This window comes from Microcebus murinus, chromosome 23, assembly GCF_040939455.1.
Source record: "Microcebus murinus isolate Inina chromosome 23, M.murinus_Inina_mat1.0, whole genome shotgun sequence".
NCBI classification, from domain to species: domain Eukaryota; kingdom Metazoa; phylum Chordata; class Mammalia; order Primates; family Cheirogaleidae; genus Microcebus; species Microcebus murinus.
This window is the reverse complement of record NC_134126.1, coordinates 20,647,160-20,669,840: the sequence shown is the minus strand read 5'-3', so window position 1 is coordinate 20,669,840 and position 22,681 is coordinate 20,647,160. Positions and strand designations below refer to the sequence as shown.

Here is a 22,681-nt window from a genome sequence, read left to right as displayed (position 1 = left end):
TCTATCTATCTGTCTGTCAATCATCTATCTATTTAAGCCAGCTATCTACTTACCTTTTACTTAACTGACAAACCACTCCACTGGTTTGTATCCCAAGATTCTCTCATATGATCATTTGGTACATAAACATAGTATGTGGGCTTCTCATAGAAAGAAAGGGTCATTATTGGGGTAGAAAAAGAAGTAAGGCTTATTAAGTCCATAGCCAAGGGATGGGGGGAAGTAAGGATATTCTTCATTTTTGATTTATTCAGAATACCTTTATACCTACAGCATCTAAACTGAACGTATTTATTCTTTTATAATAAAAAAATGAAAGATGATTAAAGTTGCCATGGAAACACTTTTATCATTTGGGTTTGGCAAACACTTGTGCATGTGTATGAGTGTGTACACACACAATTAGGACTGTAAGGGTTAGGAACTTGCCAATGAAGAGGTGTTAAAAATGAGAACAAGTTAGGACTGACCAAGTTGGGTTGTTTTCTTCTTTAAGGTTTCTACTATAGTCATAAAAAGAGTTACAGTGCAAGATGTTACAGAAAACATAGATTAACTACTTTTTTTTTTTTCTTTCCAAATTTTTTTTTTAATTTTTTTTTTATTTTGGCATATTATGGGGGTACAGATTTTAAGGTTTCAATAAATGCCCATTTCCCCCTCCCCCCAAAAGTCTGAGTCTCCATCATGACCATCCCCCAGATGGTGCACATCTCACTCATTATGTATGTATATACCCACCCCCCTCCCCCCTCCCCCCTTCCACCTGCCCAATACCCTATTACTGTAGTACCTATGTGTCCACTTAGGTACTACTCAGTTAATACCAGTTTTCTGGAGAATATATCTGGTGCTTGTTTTTCCATTCTTGGGATACTTCACTTAGTAGTATGGGTTCCAGCTCTAACCAGGAAAATATAAGATGTGCTATATCACCATTGTTTCTTAGAGCTGGATTAACTACTTTTAATAAATATAAAATAACTAAAATTGTTTAACCACAAATTTTGTAATTGACTAGCAAAATGGTAGATTAATATCTCAGTTTTCAATGTAAGTTCTGTTTTTGATATATTTTTTAATCTAACTAGTGACTATTTCTGTCTTTATACTTGTCTGTGAAAAAAATAAAATTGTTCTTTTATTTACTCTTTCTCTCCCAAAGGACTAATTACTGTATTTTGCCTTAAAAAATTTTAATTACGTGAGGTGTCAACATCTGCCACTAAGCTGCCATAATCACATTGCTGTGAACACAATGAATTTAATCAATTGTCCGTTCTTGAAAATTGCCCCTTAAAGATCTTCTTTGAGAGCAGTCTTTGTCCAAATATGTTCCTTAGCCATGATCATCAAAGTCATTTTGGGTACCTGTATCAGAATTTCTGGTGAGAAGGCCTTGGAGCCTACCCTTTCTATGTATTTCCATGTGGTTCTTGTGCCCAATGTTGTTTGAGAAATAGGACAGGCTATTCTTTGTAGAACCAGCTACAAAAATCTAGGCACTACACATTTTCCATTTCTATTCATGCTGTGTCTATTTATAATTATACTTGCCTTACCTTTGTCATTACCTTCAGGCATTCAGATAAACACAAAATGTATCTCTTTGAGTATGTTACAGTTGCAAGAATCATCATGGAGTTAATTGCTGTGTTTTTCACAGTTCCAAACAGAACAAGATTCACTAACTTTGTGAGAAACCATCACTTGTCTCCTAGTTTTCACTTCAGGTGTAATTTCTTGAAGCCTTGATATTTCTGGAACTTGCTGGGTCTATTTTTTCCTTAAAGCCCAGATGAACATTATTTTAAATGCTCCCAATTCCTCTCAACTCAACACTTCTCCTTCTAATTTTACTCTAGGAGGAAAGCAAGAATTTGTGAACAGAAGCATTGTAGTAATTTTTGAAAAGAGAAAGAGGAGGGAACCCCCCGCTCTGCAGAGGATGGGAGAAGGGGAGATGCAGCGGAAGTTACTCCAGAGCAGTGGCCCTTGGTGTCCTTATGTTAACGTGCTAGTTAGTCTTTAACACAATTCCCACACTTCACTGCAAAGTGGTTTTCACTTTTGTAATTTGTCTCACTCAATGGCTCCTCTTTTTTCTGAAATCAGCTTCCCTAGGACTGTTACTTTCTAAGTATAGTCTTAGTGTAAAGTGAAATTGTTAAGCTAATTATCAAGGGGTTCTTGATGTGTTTTTTCCTTTATCTTATCAAAAGAAAAACCTCTTAATTGTGAAAATATTTTACGATTCTTTCAGCTGAGGAAATTCTACACATCTCGTTAAAACCAAGGGAATATACTTTGTGATGTTCTGCCTACCGTCAGTCCCCAGCTGATGTTTGTGTGGTCTTGTACTTGCTATCATTTTCCATATAAAAATAGAATACAGGAATAACCAAATTCAGCCGGTGATCTCTTACAAAAACCTAATCCGTTGACTCCTAATGTAAATGATGGTGACCGTCCCTGCCCTTACAGCAGTTTGAGATTCTCCCTTTATCCAGGCTGTTTATTGTAAGAGTTGTATTACGTACAGCTGTTAACTCCGGGAGGATGAAGAGCTTGAGGGATTGCCGAGCTCTCTGTGACTTCTGTGATATTCTATAACGCGTTTCTTTGTGGAATAACGATCATTTTTAATTACAAAAAAACATTTCAACAATTCTGAGGGCAAACTTATATCAAGCAGCAAATATAGAGACAAACATCATCATCGTTTATAAAAACCGGAGAATGTGAACATATTTCTGTGACAATTCACATCTGAAGAAAGCAAAAGTCCAACATGAATAGCCATGCCAGTAACTAATGAATAAGCAGGTTGCATGTTAACAGGCAAACAATTAAATTATTTGTTTCCTAGGGGCATGTAATGAGATTGTTATCACATTCCCATGAGACGGACAAATAGATATTAAAAAGGTCTTTCCAATACCTGTATTGGCTAAGGCCAACAGCTAATTCAATAGATTCGATCAAAATCACTGCTTCTTTCACTGCTCCTGATTTATGACTTTGGCTGTAGTTAGTCATCACTCACTGCAGTTTGCTCTCCAGTGCTCATAAATTATGCCTCATAAATAAAAAGATACAATCAAGGAAATCATATCAATTCATCTACAACCTTGGAGTATATTTTCCCATGACGCTCACGCTAATGCCTTCTTAAAGGGTAGCTTGTCATAGGTTTTGAATACGTTCAAATAGCAGTATGCCAAAATAGGCTTTGCCAGAACTGTGGTTAGAGACTCGTGGCTAAAAACAGGAGGCAATAAATCTGAAATTACATGATTACAAGATTGTTTTATTTCACGCACAGCCCTACAGGCTCTAGTCATAAAAGAATAACTTGCTGAAAAGTTCTATGCACTTATCTATTTAACTATCTACCTATCTGATTTTTCTTTGATCATCAAATGAATGTTTTTCAGCACCCCTGTTTGCATGGTGCTTTGCTGGATACGTTATAGTCACACTTTTTATGGACACAGTGCCTGTATTCTAGGTTCCTTTCATCTACAACACTTTGGATCAGGCAAGATGGAACATGATTTTAATTGAATTCTGGGACCCAGGGGAAGATGGGTACAGTAGGACGTTGTCTTCCCTTCTACTGGCACTTTTGAAATTCAGAGATGTGAAGCTACTGAAGAAATTACAAGGCATTTCCTCTGCTAGAGATGGGTGTATTCTGTCACTGCTGCTTAGCATACTGCCTTGTCTTTGGACAAGTATTTATCACTCAATAAATATGAATATGGCTCTCTTCTAAGATCTGAAGAAGGGAAAAGTGGCCTAAATATTAGTAGGAAATCCTAAAATTGCCTTGATTCAATAATCATAATAATGAAAATTTGGAATTTATCACATGCTACCTCTTATTGCTTATACCTGCTCTGAGAGGAAACAGGAACCCACCCAGCTCCACGTGGCTTTCTCGGAGGATATACAAAGGTAGTTATTGGGTTTTTGAGCACTTATGCTTTTACAAGTATATTATATGTACTAATTTATTATTTTATCCTCCCAACAATCCTATATGGTTGGTATTATTATCCCCACTTTTTACAGGAGAAAACTGAGGAAACAGAAAAGTTTATGTAACTCGGTAAGTGGCAAGGCCGGTCTTCCAATATAGATATGTATTGTGATGTAAAAGTCCGAACTCTTTACACTTTTCTATATAAGGTCATTGAAGGAAGGCCTGGACATACCTTCCAAGTGTTAGGTTGCTGCTCTTGGCCTGTGACAGGAACCTGGATGGACTGGCTTTATCTGTGGAGGGCAGTCCCAAAGTGAGACGCCGGAAAGTATCACAAACACGGTGGACTTCATTCCTGCTGCTACTTACCATGCATATTACACAGAGGCAAGTACCTCTCACATATTCTCTACACTGTTCAAACCACATGCAAATGTGCTGGAATTCCATTATGTTCACTAGAACAATAACTAAACCCAAATATATAGTAACTATATAACAAACTATATAACTATATAATAAATAATAACTATACCCTAACCCTAAATAGTATTGCAAATATATACTTTCTCCACAATAAGTTGCTAGAGGAAGCTAAGATCACAATCAACAGTTATGGTTAACATTTCCGGGAACTATAGATAGTAAACTAGGTAAGACTATTTGTCATCCATGAATTCAACAGATATTGATTGAGTTATTTGTATGTTCAAGACATTGTTTCATGAGCTGGAGATATGTCTTTTTTTTTCCCCCTAACTCTGTCACTGGGGCTAGAGTGCAATAGTTTGATCAAGGGATCCTCCTGCCCGACTAACTTGACGAGTCATTCAGATTCCTGACTATGTAGAAGAAATAACAGTACCTACCTCATAGGACTATTCTGAGATTTACATGAAATACTGTTTCTATAAATTTATGTGGGATAGGGCTGGGGGATAAATACATTATAATATAAAAATGTTTATAAATATTTCAGCAAGATTTTGAGACTCCCAGAACTGTATACAAATGCAATTTGGAGGCGACCATGGGGTAGAACTGAAGAATACAGTCTTTGGAATCTCCATGAGGTTCACTCACAACTCTCTCTGTATCCTTTTATCAGATACTTCTTTAGAGCTTTGAGTGTTAGAATAAATAAATGCCTGGCTTTTCAAAATATTGCTCCTACATTGAAATTTTTTCAATGGATGGCATTCTCTACTGTGCCTTATTATTAATTAAAACTTCTCAAAAAAAAAAAAAAACTACCCAAGCATGAGCAAAAGAAAACATTGGAGCAATTCAATGGATTCTCCAGAGAAAAAGAAGTTTACTTCTGGTTTCCATTACAAACATGCCTATAGGCATCAAGGAGAGAACTGCACAGTTTCCTGGATGGTTATAGGCATCTTGGTAATGATCAAATCCATCAACAGATAGATAAATCAATGCGCAAGAAGTCTCAACCATCTTCCTAAACATTTCAATTGAAGGCATCTGATTTACTTAAATGTGTTAACGTCTTTGTTTTCACCTGTAGATTTGATTGCTTCCCATCTCCCAAGACATTTACTTAGAATTTAATAGTAATATGCCATTGGTTCAAGTACTTAAGTGCAATCCTACTTAAGTCTTCGGATTTACGTAGGGTTTAGCAACAATCACGGAATGGCAAGGCAAAGCTTGCCAGCTGATCTTCTAGGCCAGAAAGGATTCTCCTGGGGAAGGCGATCGCATGTTTTGGGTGAGCAGCAGCACCAATCCGAGGTGTGGGGGAAGTGTTGGTTTCTGTCTAGAATCATTCTCTGCTCTGGTCTTCTGCAGATTGCCTCGCCTGGGGTCTTTTCTCCTCCAGCTTCTTTCCAGTCGGGTTTGATGGAAGCGAGGCGAGAGTTCAGGTTCTTTCTTCCTCCTGCTCCCTGTCCTTGGCACCACGGTGGGACAAGGCTGCCTTCCTTCTCCACGGCTCTGCTTCTTTCCTTACCCGCATAGGCCTAGACAATAATAGCTTCTGGCTATTGCTACTCCGTGGGTTCTTTCACATTCCTTATTGATTCTCTTAATTCTGCCCACACCTCCATAAATAGTCTCCTCATTAAATTCTCTTCAAATACCCTGTTTTCGAGTGTGCCATCTGTTTCCTGCTGAGATCCTGACTGATACAGGGGAGAACATTTTGAATGTTGCACAGGTACCAATAACAGTGGGTGGGCTGACAGAGGCATTTGATCACAAGGATGGAAATCTGGGAGAGCTTATTTTATTTTTTTTTTGTGAGACTGAAGAAACAGAGAAATAGTGCCTCCTCATGTCTCCATGAAAAGGTTTCAGTCAAGTAGCACTCTAATAACAAGGTGCCACCCATGCTGCCCCAAACCATCTGGCCGGGGAGTAGAATGACCATGAGAGTCTGGTGTGGACATAGTGCTGTCCCTTGTGAGGTGGCTTCATCTCCCTCTCCGGGGTCTCTTTTGCCATCAGTCAGATCTAGCCAACATCTATGCTCATAGCTATATCTTTATGGATACATTATTCATGGGTGTGTTTCTTTGTCTTTTCAACTACACTTTAAATCCCTGAGGGGTAGAAGTCCATGGTTTTAAGTCTCTTGCCTCCATCCTAGTAACTAGGTATATACACTTTGAACATGGCAGGTGTCTAATAATGACAGGTTATTAAATATTCGACTTATAGGATAAATGAAAATAAGTAAAACATGTCTCATCCTTTCCTGGATGTTTTCACAAGACCTAAGTTTCAGGTGACTTTGGGGAGCCCTTATTTTCACGGTCATCTCCCTGAACAGGAGCCGTTTATGACGAGCCATGAAGGCAGGCTGGAATTACACGTCATCTACATTCAGTTGGAGAAAATTCTGCTGTGTTTAACATTTTATTTCCAGCAAACAAGCTTCTAACACGGAGACAGAAGAAGGATCAATATCGGCTTAAGTGAAATATAAATCTGGGTTGCATCTGCATGAGGGTGAGAACCACCCCATCTTTAGATGAATAACTTGTCTCAAAGGCACCATAAAGACTGCCAACAATAGGAGCTCTTAAGAATAGAGGCCTAAGGGATGCCAGGGTAGACAGAACAAGAACAAAAAGAACTAGAGCATGTTCCTGAATGTGCTCACGCGTGTGGGTAGAAATGATCTCCCATGGGGATGAAAGGCCTCATGCCAAAAAGTGATTCTCCCCCTGGCCTAGTGGCAGACTTCAGTTTTCTATTCATGGAAATGTCCCGATGGCCTTCAGTTTAAGCTGTGCACTCAGGCCCTAAAGTTTCAGAACAAATACACTGCTTGAGTCAGACAATATCAATAAATCATTTAAAACCTTGAGCTGTGGGAGTTGGGGGTGGAAGGAAGCTTAGTTCTTGTGGGAGAAACTAACCAAACAAAAGCCTCCATGCTGGTCAGAAATACGTTAGTGAGATTAATACCTAATTAAATGCAAGTCCAAAACCAAACAGAAAACATGCTCAATACGTTTTCTCTAAATGTGATATAGAAAATGCTTAGGAAAGGGACGGGTAAGGGTGATAGCAATAGAAAACAAACAAGATGAAGCAAGTAGCTAGTCACAGAAAAGTAGAATCAGACTATGAGACTTGGGAGGAGTTTTAGTCTTGGGTATGTGGGCAAATGATTCTTTCCTGAGAAGAGAGGTGACAAGGACAAGGAAGGTCGAACTGCCTCCTGGAAGGGGCATCACATCTTTAGAGCCCATTGTGCTCCTGATTAGAGATTTTTACATTCTAACATTTTGTTAATAACTCCTTGATACAGACAAAATAATTCTCTTAACATGCCTCTTTTCCAGCTTGGAAGAAAGTACTGGTATTTTGAGGTGGGGCCTTTGGGATGTATTGAATAATAAGATCACATAGGGTAGAGCCCTCATGAATGGGATCAGTCCCCTTATAAGGAGAAAGAGACTAGAGGGCTCTCCCCTTCTTCCCCTACCCTGCCCCCTCCCTTCTTTTCTTCTCCTTCTTCTTCTATCGAGGATACAAGGAAAAGAAGGTTACCTGCAAACCAGGAAGAGGGCCCTTGCCAGACACCAAATCTGCAGGTGCCTTGACCTGGGGCTTCCTGGCCTTCAGTACTGTGAGCAATAAGTGTTCGTTGGGTAAGCCAACCCCAGTCTATGATATACTCTGTTGTAACAGCTCGAACTCAGACAAGGAAAGGCTAGGGCGAAGAAGTGAATTTTCTCAAGGATCAAGAGGTGGTGACAGAAGGACTAGAAGCTGCTGAGCCCTTCTCCTTCCTCCCTCTAAATCCTCGTCCACAATTTGGTGGCTTTTGTGGGCAGCTGGGCCTAGGGCAGGCCTCCGTGGCACCCTCCTGCGGTCTCCAGGCAGCTGCCCTTGGCAGGAACAGCAAAGATCTCCTGCACAACCGTTCCTTCCACCTTCTTGCTGGGGAGCAGTGTTGGTGTGAGGAAGCAGCAACTGCCACCCTGCAAGAGCCAGCCCTAAGATCAGACCCCACGCCAGTGAGCCACAGGGTTTCCTCTAAGGCTGACCTGCTGCTTCTCAGTCACCCAGTCACGAGGCACCAGAAAGAAGCCTCAGAGGCCCCAAGTGTGTGTGGGCGTGTATTGCAAAAATCTGTCAAAGTGGGGAAGTTTCAGGAAAACTAATTAAGTCCCTGACAGCATGATTCAGGGAAAGGGGGAGCCGTGGCAGGCCCTGGCAAATCCGTGGTGAGTCATTGCCTTAAGCGAGAGTATGAATATGAATGCACAATTACTGAGAGCTCCTCATTAGCCTCTGCTCACTCCCGGAAGGTAAAAACTGAACTGTCTTATGGAGTAGACTCACACCCAGGGCTCTCTTGAAGCCTGTGGGAAGACTACTGTCTTAATTTGCTTGCTCAACAATTAAGAACTTCCCCACATAGAATTTGGAGGTTTATACTGTATACATTAGTATAGCCCAATTATGAAAGGGTTGAAGATAGAAATCAATACTGCCTGTGAAAAAATCATATTGGATTTGCAAATATTCTGTAGCACAGCAAGCTTGTAGTTTCCGTTTAAGTAAAAGGCCTGTGCACTGGAAGAATTTAATTTACTATAGATGCATCTCATTTATGTAGGAAACATACATTGACACAGTTGCTCGAGAATTGAGAAGTTTTGGTAAACTAAATTGCATTTGAAATTCACAAAGAAGGTTTGCTTTCTAATGGGACCCCACACTGAATCACTTTGCAAAGCCACCCACCCATTCCTGTGAAATATAAAAAAAGTACTTCCTAACTTTTTTGACTCATATTTCAGATCTTACTGGTTTTACCAGAGCTAATCCTTTAGTGTTTGATCCTACAGAATTCTGGAAGTTATGCTGAAATGTCTCAAACTAGAAAATTCTCCTGTTTCAAATGATGGCAAATGTTACTCTTACCACCAAAGCCCAGGCCTCCCACGTTAAAAAGAAAAAGAAAATAAAGCAACAAAAATGACAAAATCCATGAGGAAAAGTAAAATTATTTGATTAATTGAGACATGAACTTCCCAGATAATATATTCTGTTTTTAGCCTCATACTAGAACAACAGGACTCTTCTTTAGCTATGGATAGACCAGGTCAACAGGCTGGTGCGTCATCAAGTATCATGATGTAAATAAGGCAGGTGAGGGGAGCTGGCTCCACTGATTTAGGTGGTCAGTTTGTGACAGTTTAGGACAGTGAGTCTCAACCCTGGCTGCACAATTAGAATCACCTGGAAACCTCATGGATGCCCAAACCCATCCCAGAATCAAACCTACAGGGGGATGGAACCTGGGCATCAGCATCTAGAATGTTCTTAAAGTTCCCTAGGTGATTCCAATATGCAGTCAGGGCAGAGAACCACTGTTTTAGGAAATCACCACTTGACAATGGGGCTTAAAGTAGCATAGCAACAATGTCACACCCTCTGGGGCAGTATTTCTCAAAAATGTGGATTGCAGACCGTCCAGGTTGCTTGTTAAAAATACAGATTGCTGGAGTCCCTCCCCAGACCCTTCCCTACCAGGAATCTTCACTTGAACACGCTCTTAGGTCATCCTAGTATTATAAATACTGGTACCATTACCTCTAAGGCATTCAATATTGAGGTCTTAGAAAACTTAGAAGGTACTTTTGATATCACACGGATTTTGCCCACCTTCAAATGGGCTAGTTATCTACCAAGCCGGTTATCTACCAATGTCACTCATGTGAGATGAGTGACATTTTCTGGTCCTTGCCCCTTCCATGGTCTTCTGTAGGGAGTGGTTTCCCCTCTCACTGTAAGCATCTAGATATTTCCTAACCCTCCTACCCACCAGAGCTTATTCATACTGTATCCTTTTCCGTCACTGGCTAACTGATGGAATGAATGAATTTGGACTAGAGAAAACTGTCTTGTTCATCCCACATAAATAAATGTTAGCAGCTGCCTTCAATGCCTTAACTCAAGAGCAGAAATGAGTGCAATGATGTAGGCCAGTGGAGGAGGGCGTGGGGGGCCGCATCTGATGCTCCCAGGGGACGTCCCGTGGATGGCAACCTGCCCAATACACGTCGTCACGACCCTCCTGATTAATGGTTTCACAGCTCTGGGAAGTTTCTCAGCTCTTTGTTTTTATTCCATAAAAATACACCATTACCTCAAAATTACAGTCCTCTGCGTAAGGGTCAAATCATTGTCAGATGTTGGGTAAACAGATGCGTATAGGACAATGAAGGTGCTTTTCTCAAAGGCAACTGGAAGATGACGTAGCCCTTGAGTGGATTGGAGAGCAACGCCATCCATCTCAAACACAAAATACTCTTTTGTGAAACAAAAATTATTTTAGTACACAACTTCCGAAATGACTTCTGTAGGATTAGTCAGGGTCCATATCGATTTAGTGTTTACACAGGCTAAATAAATCCAATATTTTAGTTTTGTTTTGTCAGCATTTAATCTATGCTTTTCAAAATATCATTTTCCTTAAGAACTGGGTCTTCAGCCTGGTAAGTTAGGTGTTTTGCCCCCTGCCTTGTATTAATACCTTTATGTTGTAACTACATGGGACTAGCCACTAAATGCAAATTTGAGGAGAAGGAATATGATGCAGAGCTGAGAGTAAGAGTTAAAAAAGAGACCCCAGTCTGAGGTTCTTAACTTGCCCTGCCTCTGAAATGTGGGTCCCTTGGTTCCTGGTTGTCCTGGCTTAGACCCTGGTGAAAAATCTGACTAGAGGCAAGACACATGCTTGGAGCTTTCCATTCCTTAGAAAACTGAGATGACACTTCTACAGATCATGTGACCGGTATTTAACCCAATAACATGACACAATACCAAATGCATTTTGTATCTATGGGTCATTTAGTTTTATCTATTAAGTTGGTGCAGAAGTAATTGCGGTTTCAAACCGTGAATTTTATAATAAATCACTATAACTAGGCTCAAGCACATCTTTATTAATCAAAATAGGAACCATTGCAATCAACAAATTTTTTCCAATGAGAAATAAATTTGCTTATTATTGTAGTGTAAAAATCTGTGCTTTGGGATTTGATGAACTCTTGGAAAGCATTTTTTGCATCCATGCTCTCAGCTCTTTCTTATTCTCCTTCAGGGATACCCATAATTTGTATGTTAGTTTGCTTCTCATAGTCCCATATCTTTCTAAGTGATTGTTTCACCTTTTTTGTTCTCTTCTCTGCCTATTTAAATGGCTGGGTTAGCTTGAGAGCCTTGTCTTCAAGCTCTGAGAGTCTTTATTCTGCCTGATTTGATCTGTTGCTGATGCTTTCTGCTGTGCTTTGAAATTCCGTAAATGTCTCTCTTATTTCTTTTGAGTTCTGTTATATCCTTCCTTAAGTTGTCTAGCTCTTTAGTGACTTTTTCATTAATTTCTAGAAAATTTTTTTTTGGCTTCTTTTCGCTGGTTTTCAACTTTCTCTTCAATTCCATTCATCTTATTTGCCATCCACATTCTCCATTCCATTTCTGTCATTTCAACAGTTTCCTTGTAGTTTGGGTTCAGGGCTGGGTATTGATCTGTTTTTATTTTTCATGTTGCCAGGGTTCTTCCGCTGGTTTCTTCTCATCTGAAACCTCTTTTCTTGACTCAGGGCTAATAGGTTTACAGGGCACCTATTCTTTGCTGGGAACTCTCCTGCTTAATTAAAAGAAAGGGGCCGGGCGCGGTGGCTCACGCCTGTAATCCTAGCACTTGGGAGGCCAAGGCGGGTGGATTGCTGGAGGTCAGGAGTTCGAAACCAGCCTGAGCAAGAGCAAGAGCCTGCCTCTACTATAAATAGAAAGAAATTAATTGGCCAACATATATATATATATATATGTTGGCCAATTAATTATATATAAATTATATATATAAATTAATTATATTTATAAATATAAATTATATATATAAATCAATTATATATATATATTATATATATTATATAATCAATTATATATATATTATATATGTTTTATATATATATACACACAATCAATTATATATACATATAAATCAGCCGGGCATGGTGGCACATGCCTGTTGTCCCAGCTACTCGGGAGGCTGAGGCAGGAGGATTGCTTGAGCCCAGGAGTTTGAGGTTGCTGTGAGCTAAGCTGATGCCACAGCACTCTAGCCCAGGCAACAAAAGTGAGACTCTGTCTCAAACAAAAACAAAAACAAAATTAAAGAAAACATTACATGTACCCTATAAATATATACAACTATTATGTACCCATAATAATTAAAAATAAAAATGTAAAAAAAAGAAAAGAAAGAGAGGTGCTCTGTCCCCCTTTCTCTGGAATGCTGACATGGCAGGGGAGGGTACGTCCACTGGAAGCCTGCAATGCAGCTGTTCTGATTTGGCCTGTCCATCTGCAATTGCCTCTGTTCAAGCCTGTGCCCAATGCTGTCTGTGCTGGGAGTCAGACTGTTCACCAGACGGTTGCAGGATGATCGAGTTGGGAGCTGGGCAAGACCCTCTTCACTCAGGCTGGTGTTGTGGGGATTGCTCTGCACAAGGTCTCCCCACAGGGGTGACAGTGGCAGCTGGGTGAGGCTATCCAGTCAGTCGTCATGAGTTCCTGGGTTGTGGGCATTCATTTGAACCAGGTCCCAGTGTAGTGGCGGCTTGAGGCTGCGGGTCCCTGGCAGAGCCCTGGTGGTTGGAGCAGTGGTGGCGGATCTGGGGTGGGGTCTTGGGGCCCAGGTGCAGCGCTGGAATCTCGAGGGTGGTGTCCTGGCAGGAGCTGTGGAGACACAGAGGTGGAGCCTTGGGCTCTGGCATGTGAACCTCAGAGCGGAGACCAGGGAGGAGCCAGAAGCAGGGCTTTTGAGCAGAGCCTCAAGAGCTGGGAGCAGGGCTGTGGGAATAGCAGGGCTGATCTGACCCGAAGGTTAGTGTCAGTGCTGAGCAGGCAGCAGGCAGCTGGGACCTGTAGGGTGGAGTCAGGGCCAACCAGGTGGAGGCTGTTCCTCAGGCTCAGAGACTGGATTCCAAGTCATATGGGCGGAGAGCAGTTCCAGTGGCGCAGGGACTGTGGAGTTCTCCCTGTATCCCCCAGGGCTTACTGGAGCAGTCACCCTAAGCCTCCCAGGTTGGAGCCTGAAGGACCCCAGTCAATTCCCCTGCTCAGATCCTGCTGCACTGTTGGGGCGGGGTGCTTGGCTTCTAGTCACCCAGTATAGCTCAGAGGAGGCTCCCTTGGTCTGCTCCCTCCCCAGCCTGGTGGGGCAATGTGAAGGCTGTAGCCGCAAAGCTGAGTCCCGTGCTGACCTGGTCCCGTGCACCTGAGAGCTCAGGATGGCTTTAGCTGCTGCCCAATCCCCACCGCACCTGTCGTCTGGTGCAATGACTCTGCACAGACTCCGGGCAGGCCTCCGATCTGCGACAGCGAAGACAGCCCCCTCACAATGCGGCCACAGCACCTGCAGAGTCAGCACGATGCCCCAGCACTCTATCCTGCTAATCTTCCCCACGCACACTTGGATATTATCAAGTGTAGCACCCTGTCACCTTTTTTATTTTCCACACTGACTGTCCCACACTGCTTCTTTGTGGTTTCACAATGTTCCTTCCAAGAATAGCTGTCCGTAGGTAGGCAGGCACCTGCTTCCTATTTACTCTTCTTTCCTTGGGCACTGCGGGTTCGTGGGCTGCTTCTAATCTGCCATTTTCCCTCTTCTCTCAGGTCTGTTTAGATTGGGTACTGTTGCCAAATGAGTGTGTCAAAGCAAGAAAAAAAACTTGTTTTTAAGAGATTTTTAGATTTGGAATTGCAAATAAGGGATTATGGATTTATATCTGGATATTTCTCTGAACCATTCAAGAATCTATTTATATTTTTAATTCTTACTAACTTCATTGGGCAATTTGTCCCATACATTATTGGCCTAAAATGTATTCGTTTCATGCTTAAAATGTCACCTCTAATCATTATAGTCATTGATTTGGTTACCTCATTTCTGGTAACTTAGTGATATTATTATTTCATGTTATGATAAGCTTTTTAAGGCTCAGTTTCCTTTTTCAGAAGATGTCTCTTGGCGCTGTGCCTGGCACTTAGTGTTTACATCAATCAGCAAGCTTCCTTTGGCTGCAAGTAAGAGGAACTGGTTTTGGCTTAAGCAAGAGGGAATTGATTGGGAGCATATGGAATTAAAAGAACAGTTGAGGAACTGTTCTTGGAAATAGCCTGGAAAAGAAAAACTTTTAGAGTGAGGTTGGGGATATTTTATCAGAACTTCTCACCTCCACCTTTTAAAATTCTGAGTCACTCTGCTGAAGATCAAGCCCCAGGCAAATCTGAGGGGCTGAGCGTGGCTCATGTGCCCACCACTTGGCTACGAGACAGCCTGACACATTGATTGACACTCCCACCAAGACTGAGCAAAGGGTGGGGGGAACCATTCCCCCTAAGAGACGGGGTTGCTATTACAAGTAGAATGCAAATGGACTCAGATGGCAAAACAAAACAAACCCAACAGAAGTCCTCTATAGATTTCAAAACACTTTCAGAATATTATTAGTAATTCTTGGCTTTTTAGGAATATGCAAAGTCCTATTTTTAAAGCCATCCTCATACAAAACTTACTTCGCCTCCATGTGCAGGTGCAGGTCAGTTGGTTTCTCTACACTATTCCCAGTGCTGTGTATCTTTCTTGAGCATACAGGCCAGAGGGATGTCTGCCATTCTATTTTATTTTTTTCTTGGTACAATTAGTGAGTTATTTTCAAAGGGATCTTTTAACAGGAGCATCTCCTACCAAGGCAACACTGACAAAAGGAATCTCAATGGTAAAAACCACTTCATTAATAAATGCAAATACTTTACCTGGAATCTACTACATCGTAAAAACAACATGGATCAAAAACCATGAAAATGAAAAAAGCAAAGGAATATGGTTTTATCCTCCCTCATTTACAGCTTAATTTTTTTTTCAAGCATATTATTGCCCTCCTTAAAGCTCTACCTTTCTTTAAGTGGCTTTCAAGTTGCAAGCAATTTTTACAGGCAGGTTGATGGTGTACACAATCAGCTTAGATTGCTGATAACACACATTTCTTACCTGATACTCATACTCTGTGAAAGGCCATAGTTCAGAATCTGTAAAAGAGCTTGAGCTTCCATTATAGGTCAGCACTGGATTGGACTGTCCAGGTTGAGGGGCTGTTTGTCTTCTATATAATTCATAATATAAAACTTTTCCATTTGGCTGAACTGGTCCTGTCCACCAAAGGGAAACAGTGGGCCGGAATCCTCCTGGCACCGTCCGTACCTCTAGATGCGGAGGAGGCTGCATCAGAGGTGCAATCTCGGAAGTCTGCTCGGATGCCCAGTCACTCGATGCACAGCCCAGGGTGGTGCAGGCTTGAATTCGTATTTCATACCTTCAGGACACAAGGCAGAAATTACTGCTTACCAGAAATATAGATTTTCATGGGAAGACTCTTTAAAAGACCCAATGTTTTTTTTTTTAAAAAAGAGAAGTTTACCTTTATTCTTATCTATAGCTAACTCATAAAGAATAACAAAATCACATTTCCGTAGAAATTTTAGAACACTTTAAATCCTCCTGGCTTTCTAAACTCGAGGAAAAAAGAAAATCCTCATCTGCTTGAAAGAAGTGAGCACAATTCTTCCCCTAAACAGGAATGTATGGAATAAAGAAACACTCAAGATTCTTTCCAGCATGGAAATCCTGGCATTCTGCAGAATTACTTAACACAGCGGTGAAGAATGCAGACCTCGGGGAGTGTGAACCAGTTCTCAGCAGCCCTGGACTCCTCCTACCTTTGATTCCCCAGGAATGTTTCCAGGTCAAGAAGGAACATCGTGGAGTTAAGGTTTCAGTGGTAATAAATCCCCTCACCTGATACCTGACATCTTAGAACAGGCTCTCTTACACCACACGGAGACCTTTTGGGGCCAAAGTTAACCCAACTACACACTAGATTATCAATCATGAAGACACCTTATCACCATCCAGTTAAACTCAACCAATCAATTATGTTTTGCCTCATGGCTGGTCCCTGCCACTTAGAAAGGTCTATTTACATAGCAGGGATTTTCCCCTTCCAACAAAAGAGATTTTTTTGCGAGTGTTAAGTGCCTGTGGCTACAAAGGAGCACTTTTTTCTCTGTCCCTATGCACCGTTGATTTTATGGCACCCCTGATTTTCCCTCAAGCACCCAGCTACCTTTATTTCTCTTTTCATTTCTTTTGGTTCCAGGATTTTCCTCTTCTATTTTCTACCTTCTCTCTTTGCTCCTCTAAATCACTGGTTTCAGTTCTCTTACTTGCTTTCTTTCTCTTTCACCTTTTTCGGTTGTGACTTCTTCCATTCCCCTTTTCTTCTCCCCCTCCCTCTCCCCCTATGCGCATCTCCACCATGGTGGGGCTCCCTGTTTACTGGTCACCAAATCCATGGCTGTGTGTGGCAGGTCTGACTTCTAAGCCATTCTGTGAAGTCAATTTTGACTGTCCATATAGAGATTATTCATTTTCTGGATTTTAAAATTCTGGGTAAGATTCCTTATGCTATTTATGGCAATCCCAGGCTACTTCCTCTTACTGAGCAGCTGGGGGTGCCCAAAAGAAAACACACTAATCTGCAATATGCAGCAAACAAGAACCTGCTAACAAACAAAAAAACTACTATATGAACCTTACCTTCACATAGAAGTGATATTCTCTTTTATGCCAGTGTCGGTTATAGATTCAATTAGAGTGGGTCATGAAGAGACCTCACTTACATCTTAACATACCACTGCTAAGTTTATGAGATACACGTTTTTCTCCCCTACCCTGGAAAAAGTGTTCCTCTCACATCTGAAAAAAAACGTTTTCTCTTCTCTAGAAACCTTTTTGAATAAGAGTTTTCAAATGGAGAGAAAATTGATATGACTTTTAAAACTTGCAAGCACAGTCAGGTAAAGAGGAAGCCGGTATAAAATGTCCAGGTCTGCAGGTACCGTGGGCCTTTTTTATGTCCTGAATGAGGGTATGGCGAAAGCCAACCCACATAGCGTGTGGATTAGCAGTGGAGGATACCTGAGGAAGTTTTAATTACTGTTTAATATTTAATATGACCCTAAATAATTGTCATGAGTAGATGCATGAGACCATGAATGTTTCATTGAAACAGCACTATATATCAGAGATAATTATAGGAAGAATCTAATCTACACATCCGTAGATTACAATAATAGCTGAATTTTATCTGTGGTGGCTGGAGATCAACACTCTTTCAGGCCTTTAATGTTTTTAAGCGATTCTGTTCATTTTACTAAATTTTAAGCATAAAATGTCTTTTATTACTCTTCTCTCTGGGGATTTAAGTTACTTAAAATGTGATGGGGAAAAATGCCAAGCAATTCTTTAAACTATGGGCAAGACTCCTTTGTGCGGAGAGCAGCGCAGAGCCCAGAGGGAACCCCTGGGAAAATCTGAGCTAGGGAAGTGGCACCATGAGATCAGGACTGAGGGGATCCTCCAGGGAGGGAGGAAATGGAGTAGAAGAAGCCTTATTATTTCTGGAAGAAGTGCCGGATTTGATAAGAAGGGCTCTCTCCCAAACAAATGTTGGTTTAGTCCAACTCTGGCTGGTAATAGCTCTCATTGATTGGCACTTTGTTTTGTACTTTACAATAATACCTCGTTTCCTTCACAGTCTGGGCCAGACGACCCTGCTGGGGTTCTAAGAACGGTCCTGGGGCCCTCACGTTTGCAGGAAGACTAGATTTAGGGAGTGGCCCCATCTCTGCACTACTTGATTTGGATATCGTGGTGAATTGCAAACCTCCCTGAAACACTGGCTCTCAGAACATCACCTGCAAGAGTTCTGCCCTCCAGGGGATATGCAAGCAGGCTGTGGGCGGAGGAGGATGCGCTTCATCTGCCACAGATGGTTATGGGACGGAGGTTGGGGACATCATACATCTTCCTTTTAGGACCTTCTTTGGAACTCACTGAGGGCTCACACAACAGGAGGGCCAGGGGCTTGCTCTCAGAAAACCCAGGCTTGGCTACTTACCTGTGAAACGGCTTCAGCTGGTTTACTGTGAATGACTGGGTACCAAAGGAGTCGTGAGTTGTGTTTATGTCTATGATTTTTGTTTCTCTTTCAAACAGCTCACGGATGAAGAGGGTATAGTTGATGATATCGCCATTTGTCCTCACTGGGGGGTCCCAATTCACTAAGATCTCCTGAGGGCCCTTGGGCTGCAATTTGGGAGGTTCCATCCCCGAGGGTGCTGAGGGGCTGGTCCGCTCTTTGACAAGAGGACTCGAGACACCCCCTTGGCTGTTGTTGGCCGTCACTGTGTAGCCATACTCCACTCCTGGGGTGAGGGTGAAATCATGATAGCGAGTTTCCAGGCCAGTGTATACAATGGTTCCATCTCTCCTAAGTTCATAACTTCTGATCTGGCCGTTCGGGTTTCTTGGAGGTTTCCAGGTGATTTCTATTGATTCTGAGCCTGTGACTTGCAATGTTGGGGAGTCCATGTTCTCTGGTGGGGCCTCCATGGTCCAGGCGGATTTGGACTTACTAGCTGTGCAACCTCCGCTAGTGCAGGCTACAAGGGAGAAATTATACTGAGTATAGGGCTGCAGGTGGGAAGCCAACAGGGACAGGCCCTGTCCAGCAAAAGACTCCTTGCCATCATATCTAAGCAAATATTTAGTGATCTTCCCATTCTGACTTGATGGTGGTGACCAAGACACATTTATTTGAGTGGCACTGACGGTCCAGGGATCTGGAGGGCTGACTCCTGTTGGAGCAGCTTCCAGAGTGGTGATGCTGGTGGGTTTGCTGGTGGAGCAGCCTCCACCGGTGCAGGCTAGCACTGCATAGCTGTAGGTGGAAAAAGGAAGCAGCTCTTCATCAGTATAATTGAAAGTCATAGCATCAAAGCTGAAAGGATAGAGTATTTGATTCCTTTGAAGCCTGTAAGACTGGATAATGCCATTCGACTGTTCCGGTGGGGTCCAGGAAACCAGCAGTTTTGGGGGATCCGTAGATACATAGGATATCTCGGGTGGAGAGAGGCCTTCTGGAGGTGCTTGCAATGTCCTTACTGCATTCCAAGAGCTACAGGTATGCCCTGCTGAATTCCAAGTACAGACTTTATATTCACACTGCGTCCATGGCTGCAAACCCGTGTCGTTGTACAGAAATGTCTCCCTTTCAGTATTATAGTCTGTGGAAACAATTTTCTCATCCGCCTGGATTGTCTGATTCCCCCAAGCTTTGCCCTCGAAGCATCTGCGCATCACTTCATAGCGAATTATTTTCCCATTTGGGTTAACGGGCTCCGACCAGCTCAGCTCAACGCTGGTGGCCTCCACAGACTGGATGGCGGGAGGCAACTGCGAGTCCGGGGGGGCTTCATCCGTGCGCAGGGGCTGGGGCGCTGTGTGCGCACAGCCCGCCCGGGTGCAGGCCTCCAGGGTCAGGGTGTAGACAGTGAAAGGATCCAGGCGGCGGAAGAGAAACCGACGGGTCAAGCCAGTGTACTCCAGGCCGCTGTCGCTGAAGATGTTGTATGTCTGTGAGAAGAGAAGCAAAGGGAGTAACGTGTAGCCAATGATTTCTTGGTGCAGCTACTGAGCTCCTTTTTAATCTTCACCTCGCCCCACCCCGCCCTGCTGCCACTCACTTGTTCCTCATCTTGGTGACCCTAATCTGGAAGAAGCATTCTGATGGGAATGTAGGGAATGTGATTTTTTCTAGTTAATGTAAGATCCACAGGAAGAAAAACAATGTTTTCCTTTTCCTTTTTTTTTTTTTTAAGTTTGGGCAATATGCATTTATTTAAAAGTTAAGGGCTATTGGACCTGATTCTTTGACTTAAATAGTGCTTAGGGGGTTTCTCCTATTTTTATTTTTTTTTAAGTATAATATTTAAATCCTCTATTTTGTAGATACTAAGTGCTTCCGATGTCATTCTAACTGGGGCCTATTATGTTGTCTATCTTCTACGGCATTCGCTGGCAAATGGATTCATATGCCTGATCATTTGCTGTTACAGGGTGCCAGGGCTGAGAGAGAGAAAGAGAGAGAGGGAGAGAGAGTGTGTGTGTGTGTGTGAGTGTGTGTTTGTGTGTGTGTGGGGGGGCACACAGGCATATATATGTTATACATAAGTACAAATATATGTATGTACAAATATATGTATATATGTATGTATAATATATTATATATTATATAATATATTATAATATATTATATAATATATAATATATTATTATTATATATAATATATTATATATAATATGATTATATTATATATAACATATATATTGTATTATATATTATATAATATAATATATATTATACATACATATATAAACTTTGATGATGAGGAGATGGAAAAAAAAACCACCCTGTTTTCTCTTGCAGCCCATAGAGGAAGAATTGATTGCTGCTTTGGGGCAAAGTACTCTTTTGTTGTAGGAAAAACCATCTGAGTGCTCATTATACAGTGCAAATGTAGAGCAAGTTTTCATCCCTGTATTATTCATTGATCTTTTGGGAAGATGGGAAGATGGAAAGAAGTGATTTCAGTTGAATATGGATGTTTTCAAACAGTGGTTTCCCACCCTTTTCCTGCTTCAATGCACCTGAATATGACACACCTGCAAGTGACTCCTCATGTTGGTGGCTCTCAAAAGGACACAGGACACACACCAGAACTCCTTGGAAGGCATGTCTAGTTTGAAACATTCCTGCAGGTGGTTACTGGGGAAGGCTGGATTGTTAATATACTTTAATGTTTTTTAATATTAAATAGCCTAGATTTTTGGAAATCTATTTATGTTGGACTACTGTATTGTCAAGTGATTTTCTTGTTGGAATTCTAGGGTAAGACAACAGCCCTGGGGGAGGGGAAGTGGCATATTTTATGAAGGGACATTCCATAATCAACTGACAGCCTCTCTGACTCCCCCGGGTTTCCTTTGATGCCCCTGATATTCAGCTGGCAAATCTAACTGGTGTTAAATCCAGCTCACCCTCTAGACCCAAGCTCCTAAATGAGTTTGGAGGAAACCATTCAAACACACTGACTGGTCTCATTTTAAATTTTTCACCATAAATTTTCAATAGGCGACTACCAATTTGTCATCCTATTCTCTTCCCTAATGTGTGCGTACTCTCATTTTCCAACGTGATTATCTCACATCTTCTTCTTTCCCCACTAACCACCAACACCCTTTTCCCTCCCTCACAGTTGGTTGTTGACATGACCACGTATTTCATTGAGAGAGTAGAAGCAGTGAGGAAGGAAGTCCTCGTGTGAGATATCACTGTGATCACATCCAGGTGAAGCAAGACTTGCGCTATTTGCGTCCCCTCCTTTTGCCGTGGATGAAATATCTCTGTCCCCATCAAAGGCCACATGCACTCTGCACCCCATGCCCTCATCTTTCCTGATGACTTTACCCCAGCAATTATTCTCATTACCTCCTGCATCACCAAGTTATCTCCCTCTCCTGGTTACTTCCACCAGTGTTTAGAGGTACTTAAGCATCCTTAGTTAATTTTTTGAATAAAACTTCTCACTCCCACAGACCCCCAGCCACTACCCAATTTCTCTGCTTTTCTTTTCATCTGAACTTCTTTAATGAGTCCCTGTCCTCATTTCCTCATTTTCCATTATCTCCTGCACCAGCCGTCCCTACCAGGTTTTCCCACTCTACCGCTGGATCTTCTTGTCAAGATCACAATGGCCCCTCACTCCTATATCCAGGTGGCTTCTCTGCCCTCATTTTACCAAATCTCTCTTTTGATGTATTTTCTCTTCACTTTTGGGACACCCACTCACCTACTTTGCCTTTTACTTCACTTGCTTCTTAATAATCTCCTTTGCTGACTCCCCTTCATACTCTTGCTCTCCAAAATTTAGCATGCCCAGGGCTTGGACTCAGGCTCTCATCATCTCATCTCTAGTTACATTCTCTCCATAGCTGACCTCCAGCACCATGGGGTTAAATACCTGCTACCTGCTTTCAGATTCTAAATACTTACCTCAGTAAAGATCTTTCTTGGAAATTCTAAATATGTACCTCCACCTGCCTACCTATCCCTTCAAGCCTGTTCACCTTCCAGCCTTCCCTTCCTGGTCAACGGGTCTAGGCCCCAACCCAGAAGTCATCCTGAAATACTCCCTTTCCTTCACATCTCACATCCGGTCCATTCACAGATTTTGTCA

At 41.9% G+C, this 22,681-nt stretch overlaps 1 protein-coding gene across 1 annotated transcript in view; it reads right to left on the bottom strand.

Annotated features, from left to right (window-relative positions):
- Window positions 1-22,681, bottom strand: part of USH2A (usherin) — a 654,133-nt gene that overhangs the window by 26,140 nt on the left and 605,312 nt on the right. The window contains exons 62-63 of the mRNA XM_075997053.1: window positions 18,502-20,018; window positions 15,534-15,855 (exon numbers count right to left, since the gene is read on the bottom strand). Coding sequence (XP_075853168.1) covers window positions 15,534-15,855; window positions 18,502-20,018 — 1,839 coding nt within the window. The remainder of the gene's footprint in view (window positions 1-15,533; window positions 15,856-18,501; window positions 20,019-22,681) is intronic.